This window comes from Drosophila novamexicana, unplaced genomic scaffold (assembly GCF_003285875.2).
Source record: "Drosophila novamexicana strain 15010-1031.04,08,12 unplaced genomic scaffold, DnovRS2.1 tig00000960-arrow-arrow-pilon, whole genome shotgun sequence".
Lineage (NCBI taxonomy): Eukaryota > Metazoa > Arthropoda > Insecta > Diptera > Drosophilidae > Drosophila > Drosophila novamexicana.
The window spans coordinates 1,347,410-1,374,953 of NW_020824833.1; the positions used below are offsets into that span (position 1 = coordinate 1,347,410).

Genomic DNA, 27,544 nt, shown 5'->3' on the forward strand with positions numbered 1-27,544 from the left:
AATATCTATAAAGATCTGCTAACAATATAGGATACGTATACCCTTGCCCAGCCAAGGTATTATTCACTTGAAGACATCTCAATCGAGCTGAAACAATATGATGTCTGTCTGTTTTCTGGCCAGTTCTCAGTTTAAAGTTCTTGCACGTGTCTTGCTCTTACTTGTTTACCTGTCCGATTAGTTTCCCTTTGGAAATACCTTGCCAAAAGTCCAACAATTGCAAATATGACCTGATTGCAAACTTTTTACAAATACATTTCGTTTCAGGTACGACGAGTATGTCTGCAAGGGTATAGAGTCTTCGGTGCCCCGAAGAAAGCTCTTCTATTTTGTTATTTTTATTTATTTTTTTTTTTAGCAGTAAAACAAAAGGAAATTTGTTTATATATATTCACAACACACACACACACAATAAATATAACAATCAAAAAGAAAATATTTGTTTGTAATTTTCAACAAAAGTTTTTATTGCTGACGAAATGAACCAAATTGTTTTTTAAGCTTTGCAGTTTTTAATAGCTCAGAGCTGCAAACTTGAAGAGAATGAATGAAAGACAATATGAAATTTTTATTGAGATAGATCCCATACGAAATTGAACAAAAAATCAGTTTTCACAAAACGTCCGACTCCGAAAACTGTCCCATAAATATATATTTAAATAGATTGTTGTTGCCAAGGCGCGGCACAGGGATTCAATGAATCGGTTAATCCATGAATCCAAATTAAGAACTTTTCTTTACGAGCCAAGCACTTCTGTTTAGAGAAGATCGCCACGGCTAAAGTTGGTAAAAGGCCGATGATTAGCCAGGCTCAGCGAACCAGGAATCGTCAACCGATTCAAACCGATTCAAACCGACTCGAACCGATTGGAACCGTTTGGAGAAGCCGTTAAGCCAACGACTAACAGTATTTTTTTTAACGGTTCGGATCAATTGAATTATGGCACTAGCTTAAATCGATTATTTGTGTAGCCATAGCTCTGGCGATTTTAATTGGGATCGTAGTAATTATATACATATATATATATATAATATGTATATATATGTATATATGTATATGCCTAGTGAATTTTGCACACAAGAGTCTTATGATAGAACTAAGAACGTTGCAACTCCATTGAGATTCTTGCAGCCTAGACGGGTGGATATTTCTCCTCGATGGAGTGATTGCAATCATGAAGATGATAAATGGAATACCAGTGCATTATCTGCTCGGTGGCGAAACCGAACAGTATGCAGTAGACCATCAGGGCCTTGGCGAAGCAGTGCCAGGAGCTCAAGACCAGGGTGCGTTCCGTGATCTTAAACAATAGTAACGAGTTGGTCACGAACATCAGGCAACAGGTGGATACCCAGGGCATCACGAGGAGCACAAACAACTTCTTGCCAGGCTTGATAATGCCATTGAATTCTTGAATGGGCAGCACTGCCAGCATGGTGAACAGCGCCGCAAGTAGAATGCTCTTCCGGAAGCCCTTGATGGCCGCATGGAACTGATGTGACCGATTCGCGTCCAACGTAATCAGTATGGATACCTTTGGCGTGTGAATAATCAACGCCAGCAGAAGAGTACCGTAAATAACCTTTGCAATTGTGTCCGACATAGTTTTTATTCGATGTTTTTTGTTTGTTTGTTTACTTCTTCTCAATTGTTGCCTTATCGCAGCGGTCGTCAGAATTACTCTTTAAAATTTGGATTCGTCCGGAAGTAAAATAATATGTGTACTAGATTCATGAGCTACACTGTTCAACAATGATATGCTCCAACAGTTTGCTAGACGTGCGCTTCACAGCACTGACGATCGCACATTTCCAAATTTCAGTGCTGTAAAATGCAAGTCCTACTGAGGCGTGCGTCTCGCCAGTACAACCCGTTAGCGTGACAAAAGTCTACACGACGAGCGACAAACTCTACACAAACGAACCACATACCACATTCCAGTTGTAGAAAATGCTCTGTGCGCTTTTGTAGACTTTGCTTGAGTTGACATCTGCTTGAATCGGAAACGGAATTGAAACAATTTGATTCATTTGGTTGTTTTTTGTTTTTCTTTTTTGTTTGTTTGTTTGTTTGTATTTATTTTGAGTTGACTGCAACTAAGGCAGTTGTGTACTGTATTTTAACGGTACGTTTACTGTACTTAAATATTTTGTGTTCTCTTTGCATTTCTTTGCTGTTCACGTCAAACTAGATGCTAACGGTAAACGGTTAACGGTTAACGGTAAACTGTAAACGGTAAACTAGATGTTTTGACGAGCTTGCCTTCTTCCACAGTTTATTTCTTGTTGTTGTTTATAGTTTATGTAAGAAGCATATTATGTCTTGCTCAAATAATTAACTGTTGCTGTTTTGATTTAAATATTTATGTGGTCGAACCTTTCTCTCTTGAGATACACATACACATGTATGTGTATCCTTTGAATCGAATAATGCAAGTGACGCTAGACTAACTAAATGTACACACACATACATGCTTATCATATGCACGTGCATGTCTCTATAATTAATAGTTTTTTTTGTTTTTGTTTTTTGTTTTTTGTTTGCAACGCATTTGCTTAGTCTAATTGTTGATTTTTGGGTTACCAGAAATGATACTTAATTCTCGAATAAATAACTCATCCGCGATCTTGAACTTATTGTATGCTCGCATTTCTTCTATATCATATTTATATGTTATTTCTTAGTTTTTCAATGGCTTTGCTAGCGCATTTTATTAAGGTATATTCATCTTGCTTTTCGTAATTATTGCAGGCCTTTTAAGTTGACTTTGTTAAAGTTAATTTTTTTTTAATTAAAACACTTAACTTTGCTCTTGGTATTTGCGTTTCTATAATTACAGTACAGCTTATGTGCTAATAAATAAAAGTTTTTCTTTAGGTTTTATTTTTTTTTTTTAATATTTAAAGTAACGCCTAATTTTAGTTTTCGTTCTTCTTTTTTTTTACAAATTTTGTAGCTCTGTTTTCCATACTTTTTAAATGTATGAATATATATATATATATATATATATATATATATATATATGATTAATTGTTGGTATAATGCAGTCTTTACGGCAAAACAAAAACATAATTATGCTATTTGATTTTTCACTTGTGTGTGTGTGTGTGTGTGTGTGTGTGTAAACTTTCATTTGACGCTTTAAAAATTACTTGTTTTAAATACGTAATAATAAAAAATATATGTGTATACTATATAAATATTTAGGTTTTTTTTGCATTTAAAGTTTATGAAACCAAATACACTTATTTAGGCGTTTGCTTCTTGCTTTTGTTGTTGTTGTTGTTGTTGTTGTTGTTGTTGTTGTGAAATAAATAATATCTCAACTGTTTTCGAAATCAATTGCCAATTTATTGAGAATAATATGTGCCTATAATTGCATTTATTCTTTTGTTAAAATTTCTTTTTTTTTTTTAAATTGAAGCTTGTGTCATTTTGTGTTTTTCTTCTCTTTTTTGTTTTTTTTTTTTTTTATATTAATTTAAATTAATTTTTTGAAGGCAGTTAGAAGTGAACTTCACTTTAAGATGTATCTCAACTTATCTAGTTTTTGTCAATTTTCAATTATTTTCCCCTTTCGCAGTTTTTCTTGCTTTTTGTTTTTGTCATTGTATTGTTAACAGTTACAGACTACGTAATGTTAATTGTTTACATTTGCTTAGATTGCGTGTTTTGGCTTACGTTTAGTATTCAAATTTGAAGCTTCGATTTGTATATGCATCTCTTCCTCTTCTCTGGCTAGCATTCACACAAAAATACATTTTGGTTTTGCTTCTTGGTTTCACACTTTTATTTGTTCCCTAAAGGCAATTTCTTTTTGTTTTTGTTTATGTTTAAGTTTGTTTTTTTTTTTCAAAATATATATGTATGTATATATGTGTGTGTATAAGTATTTGTATTAATTTAGGCATTCATTGATGTATGTACATGAAATTCTACACTAACAAAATGAATACATTCAAATGAACATGCAGTAAAACTCTAGTTAATATCGCCAAGTTGATATATGTATGTATCTATGTATGTATGTAGTATATGTGTAGTTATTTTATTATTTGTTTCTGCTAATGATTTGTTTTTTGATTATGCATAATTTAACGATATGAACGAATTTCTGATTTTCAAGGACCTCAGTGGTGGTGGCATAGTTGAAAGGAAACAAAATTCAACCAAATTTCATAAGGCAGAAACTTGAATACCCATATGAACTTGAAATAACTGTTGTTGTTTTTTTTTCAATCTAGGCAATGAACTCAGCATGAGTGTACGAAAAGAGAATAATAAAAGAAAAAGCTACATCACTTTGTATGCATAACACATACACACACGCATACATGTGTGTGTATGTGGTGTCAATATGTTAGTGCGGATTCTGCAACGCTTGCTGCGCAATATAAATAATACGTAACGCAACGTAACGTAACGTAATGTAACGCATTTACATTGTGTTGTGTATTGTTAATAATATTACAATAAATATTCACAATTCCGTTTTTTTTGTTTTTTTTTTTTTTTTTTGCTTAATGTACATATGTTTAAATAATTACGTATGTACAAATTATGTTTATTGAACAATTTGGGCTGGCCTTAATTTGTGTTGTGTACGTTCTGCCACAAATGTTAACAAAAATTGTATGGCATGGAAGCGATGTGTTACGATTTACTTTTTGTTATATGATTGTACAATTTGCTATTTGATTTAGTTTGAGAGGGGTTCCATGAATATGTGGGACGCTAATGAACCAAAGAGAAAATGCACACCTACAAATTCATATGCATGCATGTATGCACGTATGTATGTATGTATTTATGGACGAGCCCATGCATATGCATCTGCCCGCGTTTTCTACTTCTACTCCCACTCATTCGCTCTTACTCTCATTTCTCTCTCTAGCGCAAGCATGTGTGCGTGAGTATTTTATGCGGCAAAGAACTAGCGATGGTATTTCAATCCACTTTCTTAACATGTTAATGCCTTTCTTGTTGTTGAAAATCAACTGTACATTGTGCATACAATATGCATATGCATGTATGTATGTATGTGATTACATATTAGACGCTTATGCCCATCTTCTCTCCTTGTTTAATGCTATCTTGCTGTTTGCTTTACATGTACGTTTCTTTCGTTTGTAAACGTTTAATGAACAGTATTTATTGCTTATGATTTTGCTGTCGTCACTAATTTTGAATGCAAGTATGTATGTGTGTGTGTGTTGTGTGTGTGTGTTGTGTGTGTGTGTGTGTGTGTGTGTGTGTGTGTGTGTGTGTGTGTGTGTGTGTGTGTGTGTGTGTGTGTGTGTGTGTGTGTGTGTGTGTTTGTTTGTGTGAATGCGTGAGTACGCATGTTAAATACATACATATAGTTTATGAACTACATTTTTTGTTTACACTTTGTTTTTCTTCATTTTAACAACACAGGAACAAGTTTGAAATCTTAAAAATTATGAAAAAAAAAAAAAAAATGTTGACGCGTAAGACTTAATTATCTTACTGAATGCGGATAATTGGCAAATTATAATATGTATTTCTGCCCTTTCCATATGCAATGTATAAAGTATAAATTTAATGAATTAAATGTAATTTGTTTTAGCATATTTTGCGTATTTTTGTTATTGGTTTACAAGTGACCAGATATAAGTGTAGTATGCATATGTAAATATAATTTCTTAGATTTGAATTTTTAAAGCACTTAAAATAGTTTAAAAACAAACAAAATTAATATTAATCCCTTACAGTAATAATAATGCACTACATTAAAGTTCAAGCGCCTGCTGTTGGTCTAGAACTCGAATCTTCTATATATTTAAATTAATTGATGTTATTATTAAATAAGAAATCCAAAAGTCAAAAATAAACAAATGAAAAAAAAAAAAATACTAATAAAATGTGCTAATTAAAAGTTTATTTTTGTTGGGATTCGCTATGCGCAATGGCGGCTGTTGAATTGTGACGTCAGAGCCGCGATACATTTGCTTAATATGTTAAATGTAACAGCGGTTGTGCAGCAAATTCTAAGAGTTCTGTTTAACATTGAACTAAATGTAAATGAAACATAGAACTAAATGTATTCCATAGTGTATTTGCTTTAGTTTTTGTTTTTGTTTTTGTTTATGTTGTAATGTAGTAACAGTATTTATTAGGCGGTGGTTCCTCACATACGCAGTTACATATGCATTAACGATACAAATTGGTATCAAAGAAATCGATTATGTCGATCGATCTGTATATATATATATATATATGTGTGTGTATGTGTATGTGTGTGTGTATGTGTCTGTGTTTGTGTGCAATAGTTTATTAAGTTTCAGTTTCCACTTGTTCCTTTGAGTTCGGGTCGCTGTTGCAGGTTGTTGTAACTGCAGTTATTGAGGGTTTTAATACGTATATGTAAATGATATATTTATTTATACGTATGTGTATGTGTAGCGCACATAATTGCTGATATTTGTTGCATTTAGTCTATATGTGTATATGCCTATGGTAAATCAAATTTATACCATTTCGTAAAAGCTGATCAATTGTTGAATCGCGGTGTCCGTAGTTTCCTGTACTTTAAACTACATACGTACATTGCTCTGTCTAAACATAATCTGAAAAAGGAATAAAACAAAAGATGGTTAACCAAATGTTTATACTAGCAATAAACAAAGCAATTGGTTTAAAAACTCACCTTAAATATAAATATTTGGCTCTTGTTTTGTTTTGTTTTTTTTTTAATAGAAAATATTTGATTTGGATTTTGAATTCGCCGTCCTCTGTTGATGTTGATGTTAATGCTGCTGCAGTTGCCCTTTCCGCTTCTGATGCGCATGGATGCATGTATGTGTGACTGTGGCTGTGTGTGTGTGTATTTGTATGTGCATGTGTGTGTGTGTGTTTGCTTGCTGTGTTCTGTTTCCATTATGTTAAGCTTATGTTAAATGCATTGAAAGAGCACATAAGAAAAATACACATCATGCTTATATGTCTGTCTGTTTGTGTGTGCGTGTGTGTGTTTGTGTGTGTTGAGCATGCTGCATTTTTCTTTGTGTCTTTCTTTTGTAAAAAACTCTCGATAAATTTGGCATAGGCAACTTCTGTTATCAACAAATTCAATTAGCTTGCTCTGCTTGGATCATCGATGCTGCGCTGGCTGCGCTGCTGCGCTGGCTGCTCTTAAAAGTGCATATCCAAGTCATCCTCATCCTCCTCGATCAGATCGTCCACTTGGAAATCCGTTGGGGAGAATGTCTCACGTTTCGTGTAGACGCCGCCATCATCGTAAGCTGTCGCCGAAACACCAGCTGCAGCATTGCGCGCTCTGGAGCTGCTCTGCTTGAGCACGACATCGACGGGAATGAGCGGCGGCTTGTTGTTGCGCAGCTTATTCGCCGCACTCGCTGTCGCAGTCGCAGTCGCAGTAGCAGCGACGCCGACAGCGCTGTAGCTGGTATTGTAACTGGCGACGGCGGTGGTGGCAGTGCGCGCAATGGCGCCGGCAGTGACTGTCGCCGTGGAGCCAGGATCATTGTAGCGCGGACGTTTGTTTTGCAGCTTTGTCGCCCAGCATTCGGTGGCGCGGCGTCGGGCATTGGCACAGATATTGTCGCCGGTGCTGCTGCTGCTGTTGTTGCTGCCTTTGGCGGCGTCGCTAGCATAGCTGACGTGGCGGCGCTCCATTTGCGTCAGCTCCTGCATGTCCTGGTAGCTTTTATATTGCTCAATGCGGCGCGCCGTGTATAGGGATGCTGTGGGCAGGCTGTTGGCGGCGCCAGCTCCTTGCGGCCGGCTGGCATTTGTGTGTGCGGCGGTGGTGTTTAAGAATATATCATCATCCTTGACAGCGCTCTTCCCCTCCAGCAGCGCCAGTTGATCGTCCAGCTCGTTGAGATCGTCCCCGCCCTGGGCTCGCTGCTTTTGTCGCAGATGCTGCAGCTCCTCCGCGGAACGCTGCTTACGGAACTCATGCACCAACGGGTAAATGTGCTGTATGGCGGATTCCACGTCATTCACGCTGGCGGCTGTGGACACAACAAATTATTAATAACCTTCTCTAGATGAACAAAACGTTTACGAAAACAACAGAAGCGAAGCTAAAAATCTAGTTTCCAAAAAAAAAAAAAAAACAAATAAAACATGTTTTTCGACAGATTATCTGAGATCCGTTGCAACAAATCAACTGTCTGTCTGTCTCTCTCTCTCTCTCTCTCTCTCTCTTTCCCTCTAGCAATGCACAAACGTTTACGAATGTGATAACAAAGCAAAGCAGCTGATAATGTGAAATACTCTGACAGCAAATGTAATTTCAGCTATACATTTGTTTTTGGAAGCATTGCAAAGAGTTGGAATTGTCGCTTTTGTCGCTCACCTGTTACCGTTATGCTGCCCGTGGAGAAGATCTTGAGCGTGGCCTTTGGCTCGCGCATCTTGTACGTAACACCCGGATGCAGTTCGGGCTCGTAGCTGGCATTGTCGCGATGGCGCTCCGAGAAATTGACTATTTTAATTGCCCAGGGCATGCTACAGGTGCCCAGCACATTGACGATCCGAAAGTTCTGGAAGTGCGTCGGAAAACCCAGCTTGCTCAGGCAGCGCGCGTACCGACGGGCGGCGATCTTGGCCTGCAATCAAACGATTGTGAGTGTGTGCGGAAGAGAAATGCTATGCTATTTGGTTGCAGGGCGGGGGAGCAGAAGGAGGAGAAGGAGGAGGAGGAGGAGAAGGAGGAGGAGAAGGAGGAAGAGGAGGAGGAAGAGGAGGAAGAGGAGGAGGAGGAGAAGGAGGAGGAGGAGGAGAAGGAGGAGGAGGCTTACCTGTGATTCAGATGTGGCACCCGTACACGTGATCCGGCCCGATGACCAAATGGAGGCGGTCGTATAGGGACGCCGCAACTTCATCGTAACCATGCCGTTCTCCCGCCTGTACTCCACATTGGAGCCATTGAGCGCGATCTCGCGCAACTTGAGATGACAGCGAACACTGAACGAGCAGACCACATTGTTTATCACAATGTCCAGCTCGGGCTCGGCATCCTGGTCGGCGGACTTGATTGAGTTTGGCGCTGATGACGTTAGCAAGGCCAGTGGCTCCTCCAGCTCCTGCTTGATCTCAATTATGTCTCCAATTTCGTTGCCAATCTGCAGCTCCTCGTGCTGCAGTTCATCAATCACAGTCGCTGGCTGTTGTTCTTGTTGTTGTTGTTGCTGTTGTTGTTTTTGTTGTTGTAGTTGCTGCTTGTTGATTAACAGCCTGTTGCCATTAGGAACTGTTGTTGTTGCGGTTGTTGTTGCTGTCGCTGCTGTTGTTGTTGTTGCTGCTGCTGTTGTTGTTGCTGCTGCTGCTGCTGCTGCTGCTATCAACTTGTTGTTGTTGTGGTTTGGGGTGGCAAAGATCAGCGGCTTGCTGCCATTAACCAACACCATGGTGTCGCCATTGAGCAGCTTCCGTTGCCCAACACTGGTGTTCAGCTGCTGCACCGGCTGCAGTTTGCTAAACTGCGAAAAGTAGCGCACGGTGCCAGCTGTGCTGGTGGATGCTGCCGCATTTGTATTGTTGCTGTTGTTGTTGTTGTTGTTGTTGTTGTTGCTGCTGCTGCTGTTGTTGTTGATGTTGTTGTTGATGTTGTTGTTGTTATTGCCCGCTTTGGCAGTGGCAACGACGCCAACGCCTGCGGTTGCAGCGCCGCTGACAGTTGTTTGTCGCGCAGCTAGATGGTAACTGGAGGCGGGCGTCAAATAGACGCGCTGCGCATTTGTCAACACTGTACCGGCAACGCCGACGCCGACGCCAACGCCAACGACGGTGCCGCTGCCGTTGGCTGCCTTAAGGCCGCCGTTCATATTGGCCGCTGGTATGCTTACCATGTTGTTTTGCATTAGGCCGCTGCCCCCCACCGCCTGCACTTGCTTAAGTATTTGAAAATGTTTTTATTACAGTTAACTTTGCACTATTTTCTCTTTGTGCCTCTCTCTTTATTGCCGTGTATCGCAGCAGAGGTACGGCAATAGCGGGTTCTAAAGCACTTGCTAACGTAACTGCTGCTATTCCTGCTGGGTGTTCATCGCTGCCCACTGCTGCGCTGCTGCTGCTGCTGCTGCTTTCGTCTGGCAGCGGCTGCGGCTGCGGCGGCAGCGTTGACGGCGCTCAAGACTAACAAATGTCGCGCTTGATGCTGCTTGCTTCTTTTTTTTTAGTAGTTGTTGATTCGCTGCAGCTGTTGCCAGAGTTGCCGTACTGCACGATTGTTGATTTTCTGCTTCCTGTTGCCTGTTCGTGCTCTTGTCTTCTCCTTGCTGTCAGACAGAGAGCGAGAGAGAGTGCGAGAGAGAGAGAGAGAGAGAGAGTAGGCGATAGTTCTTTTTCTTGTTCTATTGACGGCTCTTTGTAACTGTCGCTGTTTGTGTTATTAGCTTGTTTTAGCCTACTTAGAGCGTAGCCAGATTTCTTCCTTTTATCGCGAATGCAATTTCTTATGGTAATATACTAGTGTTTTGTTGTTGTATATAAGGCTAAAGTGATTTTTGTTGTGTTCGCTGTTTGAATGATGACAAAAAACAAATACTTTGCTTTTTAGATTTAAATTAGGTTTTGATTTGTGGCTGTTGTTATTATTATAATTATTATTATTGCTAGTCTTCCGTTCTTTCTCCTTGTTTTTTTTGTTTTTTGTTTTTGTTTTTTTATGAATTTAGCTTGGGGTTTTGTTGTTCCTTGTTAACAGTCTGCAACGAGAAAGCAAACAATCGTATATGAATATCAATTGATGGCACGAAAATCAGCTTATTTTGTTTATTTTTATTCAACGCTTGCCTAGCTCAGACAGAGTACGAAATATGTCAACCCTCACCTTGCCAAATACTGCGAACATAACAACAGGTAGCTGACGTCGACGCAGCTCTGCCTGCAGATGATGCATGCAAAACAAAACATCAATGAAATCGATGACACACATCGCATATGGCTATCGATATGCGTATAAAATATACATACATACATATACATAGATATGCTCATACATATGCATTGGTTACAGTTCGAAGTGCCTAAATGTATATGTATGATACACGCCCACCCACAACAAAATCGAACAACTATCAACAGCTGAGCACGCCTAACAGCTGTTGCTAACAGTCATCTGTTTGTTAACAGCTCATAGGATCGCATAGCAGCAACAGCGGCGACAGCGAATTCAACCTTAACCCAGTTACGCTGCCTGGGGTGGCCTGGTCGGACCGATGCAAAATGCATGTATGTGCGTGCGTGTGTGTGTGTGTGTGTGTGTGTGTGTGTGTGTGTGTGTGTGTGTGTGTGTGTGTGTGTGTGTGTGTGTGTGTGTATGGCAACTGTTAGGCGAGGCGTCGATTTGCTGTTTGCCGGTGCAACTTTTGGGTCAAGGGCGGCATGCGAAAAGTGGCACACACGGCATCAAAATGTGGCGCGATGTCAATTGAGCACAACGTTGACGCAACTGCAGCTACGAAACTGCGACTACTGCAGCCGCGCTGCAGTTTGTCATTTAGCATCCAAAATCAAATGCACTTGCTAACGCACACAAGCACACCTACGCACACACATGCAAGCGCACGGCGACAGAATACCGCAAATGAGCAACAACGACTGCGAACGTGAAGCTGCAACTGCTGCTGCTCAGCTCTGCTATTTTTAGAGCGGCCGGGCGGGTGGTTGGGTGGTCGCTTGGTCGGGTGGTCGGCCAGGCGAGCAACGGCAGCAAGTGCAAATCAAAAATTGTTATTGTAAATTAGCGCAAATTGAGTTGCGGGAACAGCGGCAGCTTTAATTGTAAATTTGCGCTAGTTCGCTCTGTGCTTGTTGTTTGCATTAAAGAATATGACAACAAGTAACATACATACATATGTATGTCTAAATGTAAATAATTCAAAATATTTGACAAACGCTTGCTTCACACGCGAGTGCTATTAAATTGTTATTATTATTGAATCATGTCTCTCTCCTCCCACAACATGACTCACAATCAGCTGTGCAGCAGTGACTACGCTAAGGGTAACGAGTGAAACACACATACATACATACATACATAATTGCTCATCTGTTATGCATCTGCAAGCGTGCGTGTGTGCGTGTGCTTTGTGACCCAATATATTTATATATGGGCACATCAGCTGAGTCTGACTTTAATTTGTAAGAGCTCTTATTTATTTTGAAATTGAAAGATCAATTCAATTGAATAGCATATTTTATTTTTTTATTACATAGTTACTCAATTGGCGTAGAAAGCCATAACAGATATACATACATATGTACATGTATGATGCGTTGTGCGTGCGTGCGTGCGTGAGTGCGCGCGTGCGTCGCATTCTGTTGCTGTAGCCGCTTTTATCCGACTATTTTTGACGGCGGCAGCAGATAAAGTCAGCAAAAATCTGCTTGTCGAGAATGTTCGGTTTGCTGATACCCTATACCGAACACAAAATATAAGTGTACATGCATTCTTTTCGAGATTACATATAGTAAATTTCAATTATAGTTGGTCAAAAATGTCTACAAAAATCAGCGAGTGGATGTATATCAATACATATAAGTATATATATATATATATATATATCACCGTTATTCGATTCAGGCGTCAATAGATTCGGATAACAAGTATGCCTTTTACTGAAATTGCCAAGCCCTTTTTAGTCAACTACAGGGTATACGACACGCGAAACAAAAATATAGGAAGCAATAAAACTTAAAAGAAACAAATGCACAATAAAATGCAAATCAAATGACAAATGACAAATGTGTGTGCTCATTGCTTGAATTTCAATACAAAATAGCAGAAATGTAAAAAAAATTTATTTGCCCAGCAATAAAATTTGAAATATGTATGCGCAGACGAAGGCATCTGCGATGTTCAACTACACAAACATACAGATGAATGCGTATGAATGTACATACATATGTACATACATATGTACAAACATATGTATTCAAATTCATAGGTAAGGTGCATTCTATCGAAATCGAAATTTGAATTATTTTACAACACTGCATGTATGTGTGTATACATGACAGCCATTTTGGCAATTGTCCATTCAGCTATGATACCCTGTAAATGGTATTTGAATCTCTTCACTTAACGATATACAGTTATTCTAGAGCAATCGATTCGATGCGAAAAGTTTACATTTTCCCAAGCTGAAACAAGTCTATTAACCAAGGAAAAAATCTGACGAAAATAAATAATTCAGTTGCAAGGGTATTATAATTTCAGCGTGCCGCAGATACCCCTTATTTTTTCTTTTACTTTATTTTTTTATTAATTAAACGCTTAAAACAGCAAAGTTAAATAAAAACAAAAGGCGTAACAACGAAAGCGTACGGGAACGACCCCTAGATACCTGTGCACATACATATGTACATACATGTGTACATACATGTGTGCATATGTATGCATGTATAATGTGCGTCAGTTCATTAACCTAGAACGCGAACAAGTAAATGCGGTAAGTCCGTGCGATCGACTATGACACACCTCACCTAAATTCAACATACATATGTATGTATGTATGTATGTACTTCTAATTGGAACGCTTATCAGCGAGAGAGCGAGTCCTAGACGACATCTTCGGAGCTCTCTCATTTCATTGCTATCCCACAGATTTGAATAAGGCTTTATGTGATCAATATGCATGCATGTACAATACAAATGCAATGCACACATTCATACACACATAAACATTTGAATATCTCAAATACATACACACATGCACAACAATATAATAAGTTCTCTCAGTGATTAATTCCGCGCTCATATTTCCATTGTGATAAAAAACTCAGAGCAAAAAAAAAATAATAATATACGCATATATTGTATATATAAATACGTACATATAAAAATACACCTGTGCTCAGAACATTTGCTAGCCACAACCTTTTAACCTTTCATTTCCATGCAAAGATCTAAAACTTTAGAATAACCAACAATACATGCATACATGCGTACATGCATACATGCGTACATGCATACATGCGTACATGCATACATGCGTACATGCATACATACACATGTATTGATATTGGCAAAAAATGCCAGTCAACGTACCATAACACAACAAATATGCACTCACATATGTGCACATACAAATTTGTGCATGTGTATGCGTGCGTGCACATACATACATACTTCAAAAGGCAAAACAAATCGCGTACAAAAAAAAAAAAAAAGAGAAGCAAAAAAAACCGTAGCTGAACTTCGAAATTCAGGTTCAAGGCCAAATGACAACTGTTTTCTAGCAATGGCAACAAAACGAAGACATCCATACATATGCATATACACATATACACATGCACAAATACACACATACAAACACATGTAGCGAGGCGAGGCGAGGCGAGGCACACATTCATACACTCAGAAATTGTCGCTTGTTGTTGCCAAATAGCAAAAAGCACAAAATCAATCGATTTCTGCATAAAGCTCGGGGTGGGAGGGGTGGTAGCCCGCCCAAGAGACTTTAGACTTCCATTTAATACGGATTGACTATACGTAAACAACATATATATGTACATATGTATGTTAGTGCATGTACATATGTACATTTTTAGCGGGTTTTACCCGGCTTTGCCCGGATCGCCGCTCACTTCACGCTATACCTGAAGTCTCCCCCTTTTTCCACTCGGCAGAATTGATTTTCTGCAATCGATGGATGCTACGTTTAGATGGTTTTTAATAAAAATGGCTCAACATGTCTTTATTCTTTTCATTATGTGGAGTTTTAGAAATAAGTTTGAAGCCGATCGGATCAACTTGATGCGGATGATGTTGCTGTCGTATTCTCGGACAAAGAGCTAATCGCACACGGAACTAGGCCCATTTCCTACTCTACTGATAGTAGATGTAGCCATTAGCTATACTAGACAATAATTAGACCAGGGGTATGTATGTGTCCATAACTATGCATAGTCCATTTCGCTAAAAGAGTAAAACTCACCCCTTTCGGTGAAAATCGGGTTTCAATGAATGATTCTTGTGAATTCAGTTGTGTGGAAAAGCGGGCGATATGTGTAAAATCGAAACTTATAAAAAGTAGGTTATAAAGCTGAACTGCATTTTTGATCTTCTGTTATAAACATCACGAAAAAACAAAACATGATTTGCACAAACACAAAGAAAACTTGAATATTGACAAGATATTAGAAAAAATATTGGGATTTACGAAATGATGAATGAATGAATTTGATGAGGCATCTTTGAATGACGAATTAAAAATTGTATAAATAAATAGACACTTCACCCGTCTATGTGAAATTTAGTTACTTTCAATTTGGATAAACGATCAGCTTCTATTTAACATTTACCTTACATATTTTGTGTAAATGCAGCTAACAGTAACAATAACAGACTGTTAAACACAAGTTAATACAAGATTTGATTAGTTGACAATTTCCTGTTAATCACAGAATGTTAAGTGTGTTAAAAGAGTAGCTATGTTGGGCACCAGAAAAGATCAAGCAATAGAGAAAAGCAAATGCAGCAAACAGTGCCAAATGAGTAAATGAGCAAAGCTCGCCGACAGACATACTACTCAAATGTTTGATGCACCGTTATACATAGTTCGCACCACAACTGTTTTTTTTTTTTTTTTTTTTTTTTTTTTTTTTTTTTTGCAAAGAACGTAACACACACCAAACCAATTATTGTATTAATAGTTTTTGTTTTACTTTTATTATAGAACGTACACATGTATGTGTATGGATGCATTGGAGTATGCGTGTGTTTGTATACATATGCATGTGCATGTATGCTTCCGTTCCATATTTCTAGAAATTTAAGTGTTATCAACAACAAAAACGACAATATAAACAAGAGTTCCCTTATAGTCTCCGACTAGGCGATGCCCTGTACGCAGCTTAAGGCTGACGAAAATGCGTACTTCCCAAATTTGTATACTTATCGAAAACTGGCATTCCACGAGTAGTGTATATATTTATGTGTATCGATATTTATCGATTTTAGATTAAGATCGATTTAATCCAAAAAGCGTTATACCAAACTTAATTTCTATATTCACTTGACGCATTCATACCCCTTCTTTTCAATAGGTACGGGGTATAGCATGGGCAGTAAGAGCCCCTCTACTGCAAATGAAACGAGTAAGAGGATCTAGTCGGGAGCTCCCGACTAGGGGATACCCTGAACCCTCTTCTTCCAACATCAAATGCAAATATATATACTATCCTAGAAGCTACATGTCAAGTTTGGTGACCGTAGCTCTTATTATTTACCAAAAAAAACAGGATTTCGATATCGATTTTTATTGATTACTTGGAATCGGGGCAAGTTATCGAATATTGGAAACTAACTCGATCTGCACGGGCACTAGAAGGACTTACAGCTATAAAGTTTAAGTCTGTAGCTCTTATAGGTTCTGAGATCCTTGCGTTCATACATACGGACGGACAGACAGACGGACGGTCATGGCTAGATCGACTCGACTGTTGATGCTGATCAAAAGTAACAGAACTATGAATATCATTCACGCTCTTCAGATTTTGCCTTTGCTGCCCACTCACACGCACGCAAAGAGCACATACATACATACATACATACATGCATGCATGCATATGTATGCATGTAGTATCTATGCTGTTACTGTTATATTGACGCTCTTGTTGCTTTTTATCAGTGCTATTTTGAAGCTTGAATATGCTGCTCGAAAGCGAGACTCAATTTCAACGCACACATGCATACATACATACATCATGTGTTAGATTAGTGCTTAAATTGTGGGAAAGCTTGCGATTACTATATAATGACATCACAATTATCGTTGGCCGGAAATAATATCGTGCACATTCACATACATGTGTATGCATACATGCATATGTATATTTATGTATGTATGTATGTCTATGCAAGAAGTTTAGTACATGATTAAGCGCGATCGCCAAGCGCAGCGTCAGCCAGAGAGAATGACGGGTGAGCCGACGCACGCTGTTCTTTGCACGGCTATGGTAGCCACTTTTTTTTTTTTGCTGTTGACAAATGTAAGTCGCCAAGACGGCGTTTAGGTTTCGGGGCTTCGATGTTTTAGGCCGCTGCCTGTTCTCTAACGGTATGAATCATAGACATTTCATCATCTGTTGCAAAATGTACAACAGTTACGCTTTAAGTGCGTCATAAATACTCATTTCCCCCCACCACTAATATATCAAACAATTGTATAAACGCTTGTATAACTGCAATAAGAATGCATAGAAATTGAAACAAAAAGCTCAGGGTGAGGTGCGTGCTTATGCTTGTTTTTGTGTGTGTGTGTGTGAACTCTGTTTGGCAGTCATGCGTAAACAAACCTGTTCATGGAGTAGCGGGCGCTTGGCAACAACAATATACAAAATACTCGCACAACAGGTGACTGCGTAGAGCTTGAATTAATAAGTGCATATGTATATGTATATGCATAAATGTATGAGTTTACATAAGTACACAGCGTAACAGTGGCCTGAATGTAGAGAGCGTTTACAGCAGCATGTTAACGCCGAACAGAAGCTGTTAAGTCCAGAGGCATGACCCAATTTGTATGTGTATATATGTATGTATGTTTGTATTTGACAAAGCAGCTGACCGTGTTCATAACAGCAGCAACAACCATCACAAACTCAGCAAAGAGGGGCAATATATCATACACACATACACACATACATATATATGCAAAAGTACGTATATACATACATATATGTTTTATTGATTAAATGCAGTTGACGCATCGTGCTGTAACGCCAGACGCTCAAAAGTGCCAAGAGTTTGTCGCCATTTCCAATTGACATAATCAAATTTATATATATGTACATACATATAAAAATATGGTATGATTTATATAATTGCAGGACCCAGCGCTCAGCCGAGCTCAAAATCTGTACAGATCTGTATGTTAGTGGGTGCGTGCGCATGTGCATGTGTGTGACGTCAACCGTATTTGCGGGTGAAGTGGACCGACGACAGCGCTGCTCGCCCCCGAAGCAATCAGCTGCAGGTGTCCAAAAGCACTGCAGCAATGCCGTTAGACTTATGCCAGCTAACAGTTGCCATGCGTTTATGTAAATGTACATATGTACAATAACATATGTATATTGATATGTGTGCAGCCTTATGTATATTTTATGTTAAAAGTTCTATCGAGAATATTGACATGGGCATTTTTAATGCATTAGACGCATTCTGTCTGAAACTCTTATTTTGGACAAGTCTAAGCAATTTTTTTAATGGAGAAACAAGGCTTTACAAAAATCAGAAACACCTGTCGAACCCAAACGTTCTAATCAGCAACAATTATTGATATTTCAAATGCTCTCAAATAAAAACAGCTGATTTTAGCATAGTAAATCACTTGACGATAAAAAAAAAAAAAAAAAACAATTCTTAAAACAACAATATAACAGCATCTGCATCTGCAGCACGACAAAAGCCGCACTTGCTAACAGAAGCAACAAAATGAAGAGAGAAAAACAAACGTTTTTAGCGGATTTACAGACAAAACCGGTTTAACATTAACAAAGTGCATAAACATATGTGCTTTATATGTATGCATGTGCATACGTGTAAGCCGCCTGGTGCATAGATGTGTGAGAGTCTAAGAGAGTGAGACCGGCGTCTTGTTGCCGGCTATTTGGATAATACTATCGGCCCAGTGCGTCATCGATAGTTACATATGTACATGTATTTGGTTACTCAGCGTCCGAATCAGAGACGGAAGAGACGCCCACGAACGCTCTCTCTGTATTCGCTCACGACTGGACGAGTGTTTCGTTATCGATACTCGTTATCGATAGGCGATTGCAGTCACTCACCTCTTAATAGTCCTTAATTAGTTTTGTTGGAAATCTCGACCAAGGAGCCTGAAAACAAAAGAAATAACAAAATTAGATAACGATATCAAATATTTGTTAACTATTGATTTGAATGCCCAACGATTTTCTATAATTTGGATAATCAGCTTTGATGGCAACATTAACTTGTTAAGAATATTTGCTTGCAAGTGAAATGGCAATACATAAGAAAGAAGAAGAGGAGAGAGAGCAGCAATCACTTTAAAACATAAAATACTCGTCGAGAATTGTACATGCACATACATGTATGTATGTATGTATGTACGCGAAATGAAAAACATACAAAAAAAATTACAAAAAAAAAAAATTGAAATTCCAACTTATCGAGATTATGCTGCATATAGCATTGTAGCGTAAATCTGAAACTTTTAGTTTACGAATCAGAATTGAAATATTTGTGATACGTTCTTTTTGGATTTCAGCTTTCTGACGACTTGAACGAACACGATCCACTGTTTATACACACACACACACACACACACACACACACACACACACACACATGCATACATGCATAAGCAGATAAACACACATACACCGATATAAATTGCGATGTTAGAAATATGCTGAGAGAAGCAGAATGTGCGACGCACAGTTTGTAAAAGCTTAAGAGTTGGCTGGCAGGGGTGGGGGGAGCGCATGGTCTTATCGAAAAAACAGTTATCGGGTTAACATAAACATTAAGGGAACCTACTTAGACCGGATGTATATAGGAATGTTTCTGTTTTCATTTGCCTATGTACAACAAATAAGTTGCAGTTGTTATTGTTGCAATGAATGTATGAATGTATGTACATGCATGTGTGTGTGGCAGTGTTGAAAAATGTTTGCTGACATGCGCCATACTTAAAAAGGGATCCCATTAAAAAAAAGCAGAAGGAAAAAACACTTGGTATCCCTAAGCAAAGGAAAAAGGGCAAAGACAAAATGCAACCCCAAATGCCGACATCTCGCCCTTAATTCAGTTCAAAAGATGTCAATGAACCACACAAAAAGGAGAAGCTGTACTCAATGGGATAGGGAACACGACAACAAACTCCAAGTCGTTGACATTTTTGGGTTCCCATAATGCAACAACAACAGCTCGCACAGCTGTCGATTTATTATGATTAACTGTTAACCGAGGCGCCGCCAGACAACATGGCTTTGCTGAAATTTGTTTTTTGGCAGGATAATGAAATCAATATACAGACACAGCAGCAGAGTTTAAGTGGAAATGTGCTTAAAAGCTTGCCAATGCAAAAGTTGGAGACGCTGTCTGGCAGGCCAATAACACACACACACGCACACACACACACAAACTTACGGCGAGTGCAGACAGCTGAGAACAGAGAAAGACAGACAACAACAAAATAAAATGTTAAACGCTGCTCATCATAAGACTGACCTTGACCGCAGTTACCGTTAGGTGGCGAAACACAATTTTATTTACTCTACATCGAAAGCTACTTACATACATATGTATGTATTTATTATATATTATATTATTAAATATTTGTATTACTTTACAACGTGATCGAAGCGTAAATCAATTAAACTAACATAAATATGTATGTTTGTTAATACACATATATACACACATGTGTGCATGCAATTGCTTGTGTAAGCATACGCGTTTACACACATACTAATGCCACGATTTGGTTAATTCCAATAAGAATAACACATGTGCTTGCAAGTCCGCAGTGTGTACACACTGTTCGGGCACACATAAACAGCTGACAGCCATGGGCGTGCCAATTTCGATCGCCTTGCCTCGATTTGTATTAACATACATACGTACATATGTATGTGCCCGTATGCAAGTATGCATACAAGCCTACTAATCATTTACTCAATGGGTATGACACACTTCCGTGATAGAAGCAGTAAACAATAACATTGAGAAAAATACTGTAATGTGAGCATACACAAATTCTGCTAAAATGAAGCCATTGGACCATTGGACAATAGAGAGCGCGTTAACAGCAAACATTCGAATATACATATCCATACATACACACACACACACACACTTACATAGGACATAAACGATAGACAACATAAAACCAACAAAGAAAGCGCAACAATGGGGGCAGAAGCAGCGAAAAACGAAGACGAGCTTAACAGAAAGTAAAAGTCGAAATCAATGAATTTGTATATTCCGCTTGTTGAGTAGTAAATTTCTTTTCGTATGCCATCTTCTATTCACACACACACACATCAGTACAAGTTTGCAACATACATGGGTAAAGATTACGTAGATGTCTACTCCACAGCAAGCTGTAGACGCATGCGTACACTCCGTTTGACAACAGCTGATGTTGACTGCGAAAATGTTTAACATTGACATTCGTTTTTGACTTGTACCTGCCTGCCTAAATCTCTCCTCTCTCGTTATTTCTGCCTTTCTCTCTCTCCCTCCCACTCTCTTTTTCTTTTTCTCACTTTGCCCTTCGCACATTAACCGTTCGTTTTTGATGGTCAGTAACCAAATAAACAAGCGTGTGTAAATCAGGAATATGTGCTTACATATATGTACATACATACATATATATATATGTATATGTTAATTTATGTAGAGACATTTATGTATATAAATTGGACTGCACTGGCTAATTTTAATTGCGTTGCTGGTCACGACAAAGCCGCCCGGACCCGCCAGACTCGTATCTATTGTTATTACAATTATAAGGTGCCCAATTCTGCTTGAGAACTGCGTCAAAATAATGAGACAAGAAGGTTGTACCAGATTAACAGTTCGCCAACCCAAATAATCGATAAGCATTGCAATCTGCCGATCGATCAGTTGTATCAGGAGATTGGAACGTTTATGGAAAGGGGGAGGGGGGGTAACGATGACGATGACAAATGCGGCACACACACACGCATGCATATAGAATATTAAAATTTCATAAGCATAAGAGTCAGAAATTGGATATTTTCACAACCTACATACAAGCAAGCTTAGGAAAACAAACCGTGTGTACGTACAAATGTATGTATGTATGTATGTATGTATGTATGTATGTATGTATGTATGTATGTATGTATGTATGTATATATACAAAATCAATTACGAGCCATTTGCAAGCGATAAGGCGCGCACAGCTCTTTTCACTCTCTCGCACACTCACTGACACAATCGTTGCCTCTTGCGATCATTTACAAAAAAGGAGGGCAAATTCCATTTTGTAAACAGCTGTAATGACGACGCTGGCTAATAAATTTGAAAATCAATTGAATATGCGGGTAGAGGCAACACTCATGAGCACCGCTATCTTCTCTGTTACGTTGTATTTGCGTTCTTACTCTCGTTGACAGGTACATACATACATACATACATACATACATAGCTAAACGCCTCTCACAAGCACGACAACGACGACGACGCCATCGATCGATGTTTCCGCACACACGCGCGCTTCTTCCCCATAATTGTCAGTGTATGTGTATGTGTGTGTGAGTGTAACTGTGACGTCGCCTTACATGCTCTAGTTAAAGTATGTACATATTTGAAATCAGTGAAAATACATACATACAATTTGTATGAATGTACATATTATGTACAAATGAAGCACACTCGTTAAAGAGACACCACGAAGCACCGTCGGATGCAATATTTGCATGACATGAACTATGCCTTTTATTTCATGGAGGTCAATTTAAAAATACATTTTAATGGGACAAATTTAGAAAACATACACACACCCTCATATGTACATGTATATACATAGAGATGATCAAGCAAGAAAAATCAAAACTACCGATTACATGTACATACATACTTATGTATGAGTATTGCTATGACATACTAAAAATTAGCGATAAGTGTGACTATCACATCACTATCACATGTGACTAACACATTTACACGCACGCACATTAATGCGGGCACCACAATTTTTTATTTATGCAAATTTGTCAAGCGGAAGTTACAATACACGTGTACCCTGATACATACTTATGTACATACATACATACATAAAACAGCATGGAACAAAAGGGGCAAGCAGAAGGAAGATCTATTGCTGCAACGATGACAAGTGGGAAAGAGTATGTTGGAAAGAGATGTGCACAGTCTAGAAAAACAACGGTCAACAATCGGCATTGGTGTTTGTGTAGCTTGTATGTATGTATGTATGTGTATTGTACGATTCAATTTTCTACTTTTATGTACATACATACATACATACATACACATATATGACCCCGTTTGGCAAAGTATGAATAGTATAACAAAGAATAGCAAAAAATAAACTGAAAAAGAAGTCGTAGCCGCACCTAAAAAACTATTACATCACTATGAAAATTGACACACATGCATATGTTCATACAAACGTGTGCATGTATGGATAACGGAAGCAAACACAAACTCATACACAGATGTAGATATGAGCAAATTGAGCGTGCATGTATGTATATATGTACAAATATATATGTGTAAATGTATATATGTATAAAGTTGTAATTTTCATTTCGGGTATGTTGGTAAAATATACGGTATTAATTATAATTGCATTTAATGAACATAAACAAATTGAAAACAGAACAGGAACAAAAGCTGCAGCTGACTTCTTTTGTAATGAGCAAAAAGAAAAGCAACGAATAATTCATAGGAGAGGAAACAGTGAAATGAGTAAATTGCGGCGAAAACTTGTTAGCCTTCGTGCTGTCTGATGGTGTCGCTACACTCCGCACGCTACAAAGCTACAAAAGAGAGTTGCGGCGAATTCACAATGAACGCCGACGACGACAGCGGCAGCGGTGGTTGACGGCCACAAACCGAAGTTCGTTGAAATTTCGAATGTATGAAAACGTTCAGTCTGCCGCCAGCGCGGGCCCGAGCGTTTAGCTCGAAAACGCGGCAGAGGGCCCAGCGAAAAATAAGCTGGGTCAACAAGGTGACGGACGGGTGGTGGCAGAGCAAGAGCAGAGCATTGTCGTACGAGCGTCTGTTTGCCATTGCCTCTGTGGGTATGCACGTGTGTTTGTGTGTGTGCGCGCCTGTGTGCATGTGTGTGTGCGCGCGCGCGCGACAATGCGATGTGCTTTGCTGTATATAGCGTTTGGCTATTTTTCCCCCCATTATAAAATACGAAATTATTTGAGGAATGCGAATGCGGCGATGGCAACAGCGATACACACACGCATACGTAGGCAGATACAAATGCTGAACACACTGTAGCTGGGGCTCTTTTAAAAATAGCCAATGTGCTCTTGGGCGGACAGCACGCAGGCAGACAGGCGGCCGGGCGGGCGGTCGGTCAGGCAGGCAGGCGAATTGTCGATCTGACGTCATCTAGCGAACTCAAGGATGAATCAGTGAAATTTATGCATTTACGCTCGCTCCACACAATTGTAGGTTGAATGCCCTTGACAGAACCTAAAGAAAAAGAACATGTCCCTCTTCCGACCCAATGAAATTAAAACCACAAACATATGCAGATCCAAGAAGAATCTGCCCATCACTCTCTCATTCTCACCGCAGCAATCACTTGTGTAGTTAAATAAAACTCACTGCTGTAAATTTGCCGTTTGAGTGTCCCAAGGGTAATAAATTTGTCGCTTGTTTAAAGGACAGACGGACAGGAAATGACAAATTCACACACATGCATGCACATGCGTTTGTGAATGTGTGCTCAGAGCAATGACAAACAGGGCGGCGCACGTGTGGCAACGCTGGCAGTGAGAGCGCTCGTTTATATTTCCCGATTGAACGAGAGTGCTGTGCACGCGCTACAAAGCGACAAATGAGCGTAAAGCGAAACTCTCACATTTCAAAATGGGACGCGTAATGGCGCATTTCGATTTTGTGCATTTTACTTTGCCCTGAATGTTATTTGTGGACTGAGCCACATTTATTGCATTTAGGTATATTTGCAGCTAGAACACAATGCTGCCACCAGACATAATTGGCCGAAATCTATTTACATATAGATCTACACATGTGATGATTGTCAGCTACAAACTAGTTATGAAATAAAGAGCCAGCGACGGCGACTAGCTGCTAGCGAGAATGTACATATATATATATACACATATATACAAGAGAGAGAGAGAGAAAGAGAGCGAAGAAAAGTGTAATTGTTTTTTTTTTTTTTTTTCGGTTAAAGGCAATGAAAATTACGTTTATTTAACTTGAGTTTCTCATTCTTTATATATATATTTTTTTTGTTACTGGTTGTTTTTGTATCATTTGAGTGTTGATGGTTTTTCGTTACGTAGAAATGTGTATTTCTTTTTAGCTACAAATTGTTGTTTATCGTATTGTAATTGTAAATATGTTTTTACTATTTTTCTTATGGTTATTTTCATTGTCAAAGCACTTTGTGGATGCTGTTGTTGCTGGTGCTGCTGACTTTTCAATAACTAAACTTACTTACTAATTTACAAATTTGTTAGCCTACAGAGGAGTTAAGACTATGCGAAAACTAAAACGAAAATCAAAAAAAAAGAAAAACAAATAATACAAATTGAACAAAAAAAATCACCTTTTTTCTTTGAGTAGGTGGCGTCGTTTGTAATGCGCTCTTGCTACTCTCTGGATTGAGCGCTGCTCTTTGCTCTTAAAAGCTCGTGGCTACATCTGCTCAGCGAGCAGCTTTGTTGCCGTTGTTTTGCCTTCTCGCTTGCTCCGCTGTGATTTCTGGGCCGACAATGCCGACCACATTTGCGAGCAAAGAATGTCGTTTACGAACTTTCCGTTACTTTTGCCTGCTTTTGTATTTGTACACTTTTCTTTTTGTTTATGTCTGTTTGTCGACATCGATTCTTACATACATTCGCTTAATGTTTTCATGTATTTTAGTAGTTACAAAAAACGGTGACTAACTCTGTACGTATATAGTTTGTATGTATGTATGTATATAAGCAATGTCTGTGTCTATATACTGTTGTTTTGCTAGAACTTTTTGCGCTTTCTAAATTGATATAATTAATAGAATATGCATTGAAATGATTGCCTCAGTAGTTAATTAACAGTAGTGTGCCAGTTAAAATACTTTGTCTTCTGGCAAAACAGCAAGCAAACTGGGAGCAAGCAACGAACCAAAGCCACAAAGCAGCAGCTACAGCGGCGACTCGCTGAGAACACAACAATGGCTAATGGCAAAATCAGTGTGTGAGTTTACGGCGGCGCGGATAAACGGAATACGCGCACACTAAGCAGCGCGTAGCACGGCGAAGGCGAAAATAACGCGACGCAAACGTACACACATAGACACACACATTCACAAATACAGGCACGCATACATTCGTAGAGGTAGACAAGGGCAACATTTGAGCACATATCGCGCATGCTCAAGTCTCACTCGCTCGCCATCTCTTGTTCTCTCTCTCTCCCACACTCTCTCTCAACACTACACTCGTACACACATTTTTATTCCATTGTATTTTACTTTCGGTGGCAGCGACTTGTTGTTGTTGGCCGCTGCGCAGCGATTTTTGTAGTTGGCGCTCTTGCTCAGCAGCAACGCAATAAAAGTTCAAAAACAGTTGAAGTATACCGCGACGCGAGTAAAAATCTTTCTTCACCGTCGTCGTGTCGTCTTCCGCGAATTTCAATTTCTTTTTCAATTGAACAAAAGAAACGCTAACGCTTTTTCTCTTTGGTAGATATAAATATTTGTTCATATTCGTGTCAATTATAAAGGCGAAAAAAGTGCATTTTCGACGTTCATATTCAAATGTTTATAAATTGCTCCCATATATATATATATACATATATATATACGTATATGTAAATGCCTATGTATGTACAATGTACACAAATAAAAGTGTCGCTTCAAAATAGGTTTTTGTTTTTAATTCATTGCGTTTCATACATTTAATGTTGCATTTAACAACAAAACAAGCATTTCATTGTTGTTTGTGTGGCTGCTGCAGTGTGCGCGCGGCAATGTGTAATTGCATTTGGTTTTTTTTTTTTTTTTATTTTTTTTTTATTTTGCTTGCTGCTCTGCCAGTAGGGGAAAAAACTGCCTGAAAATTTGCATAAATTGTTTCTTTTAACATTGTACGTTAAACAAATTGTTTATTAATTAATATTTATTGCGGCGTTAATTTATTTAATTATCGTGATTTTGTTTAAAATACTTATTAATTTAAACCAGAAGCAAAAAATTACCAAAAATAAATTCTGAGAGCACTGTATGAGCACACACGTACGTCTTCACAGTCGCTCGGCTCTCTAACAACTGACAGCACTGAGTGAACAGTGTGGCCCAACGTAGCACGCGATAAATGTCATGAGCGGTCACACTGCTACAGTTCGGTGTGACCAAAGCATATACGCGCAAAAATCGAACGGAATTTCAATTACAAATATTCATGTGCGAACTTTGCTAATATTACATAATTTTAATATTCTCAGCAAGTATCGAAATACAATTTTATGCCTACTGGTTCCGAAGTTTATTTAGAGCACATCTTTAAACTTGGTCGGACTATATCCGGAAATGTAAACAAGTTGGAAAACATTTTATGCACTTACAGCTGCTGTTGTCAAAATTATACATGTATAATATATTTCACAGACTGGGACACACCACGTGCTCCAAACTAAAAGAAATACACGTTACTTAAATAATAAGGTTCTTAGCTGCATGCGAGATTGGGTTCAAAATCATTTAGTGTAACATAATAATAAACAAGCATAATTTTGAACAGCTCTTAATGTGTTTTTATTACCCCTTTGGTATGTTTACGAATGCTTCTGCGACACCCACCACA

General features: G+C 38.6%; 2 protein-coding genes across 5 annotated transcripts; both read right to left on the reverse strand.

Moving 5' to 3' along the window:
• Window positions 1-976: 976 nt before the first annotated feature.
• On the reverse strand, window positions 977-1,751 carry LOC115765322. The gene has a single exon (XM_030708822.1). The coding sequence runs from the start codon at window positions 1,602-1,604 to the stop codon at window positions 1,134-1,136; it is 471 nt and encodes a 156-aa protein (XP_030564682.1). The 5' UTR covers window positions 1,605-1,751; the 3' UTR covers window positions 977-1,133.
• Window positions 1,752-5,881: 4,130 nt separating this feature from the next.
• On the reverse strand, window positions 5,882-27,529 carry LOC115765399. 4 transcript variants are annotated; one of them, XM_030708933.1, is made up of 8 exons: window positions 27,503-27,529; window positions 26,940-27,373; window positions 25,306-26,794; window positions 18,794-18,841; window positions 8,794-10,701; window positions 8,349-8,601; window positions 6,672-8,001; window positions 5,882-6,591 (listed from the first exon to the last, which is right to left on the reverse strand). In XM_030708933.1, the coding sequence occupies exons 5-7, from the start codon at window positions 9,853-9,855 to the stop codon at window positions 7,157-7,159; spliced, it is 2,160 nt and encodes a 719-aa protein (XP_030564793.1). In that variant the 5' UTR covers window positions 9,856-10,701; window positions 18,794-18,841; window positions 25,306-26,794; window positions 26,940-27,373; window positions 27,503-27,529; the 3' UTR covers window positions 5,882-6,591; window positions 6,672-7,156. The 4 variants fall into 4 exon arrangements, with proteins under 4 accessions (XP_030564793.1, XP_030564791.1, XP_030564792.1 ...); XM_030708931.1 differs by lacking the exon at window positions 27,503-27,529 and having other exon boundaries at window positions 26,940-27,484; XM_030708932.1 differs by lacking the exon at window positions 27,503-27,529 and having other exon boundaries at window positions 25,306-27,484.
• Window positions 27,530-27,544: the final 15 nt, after the last annotated feature.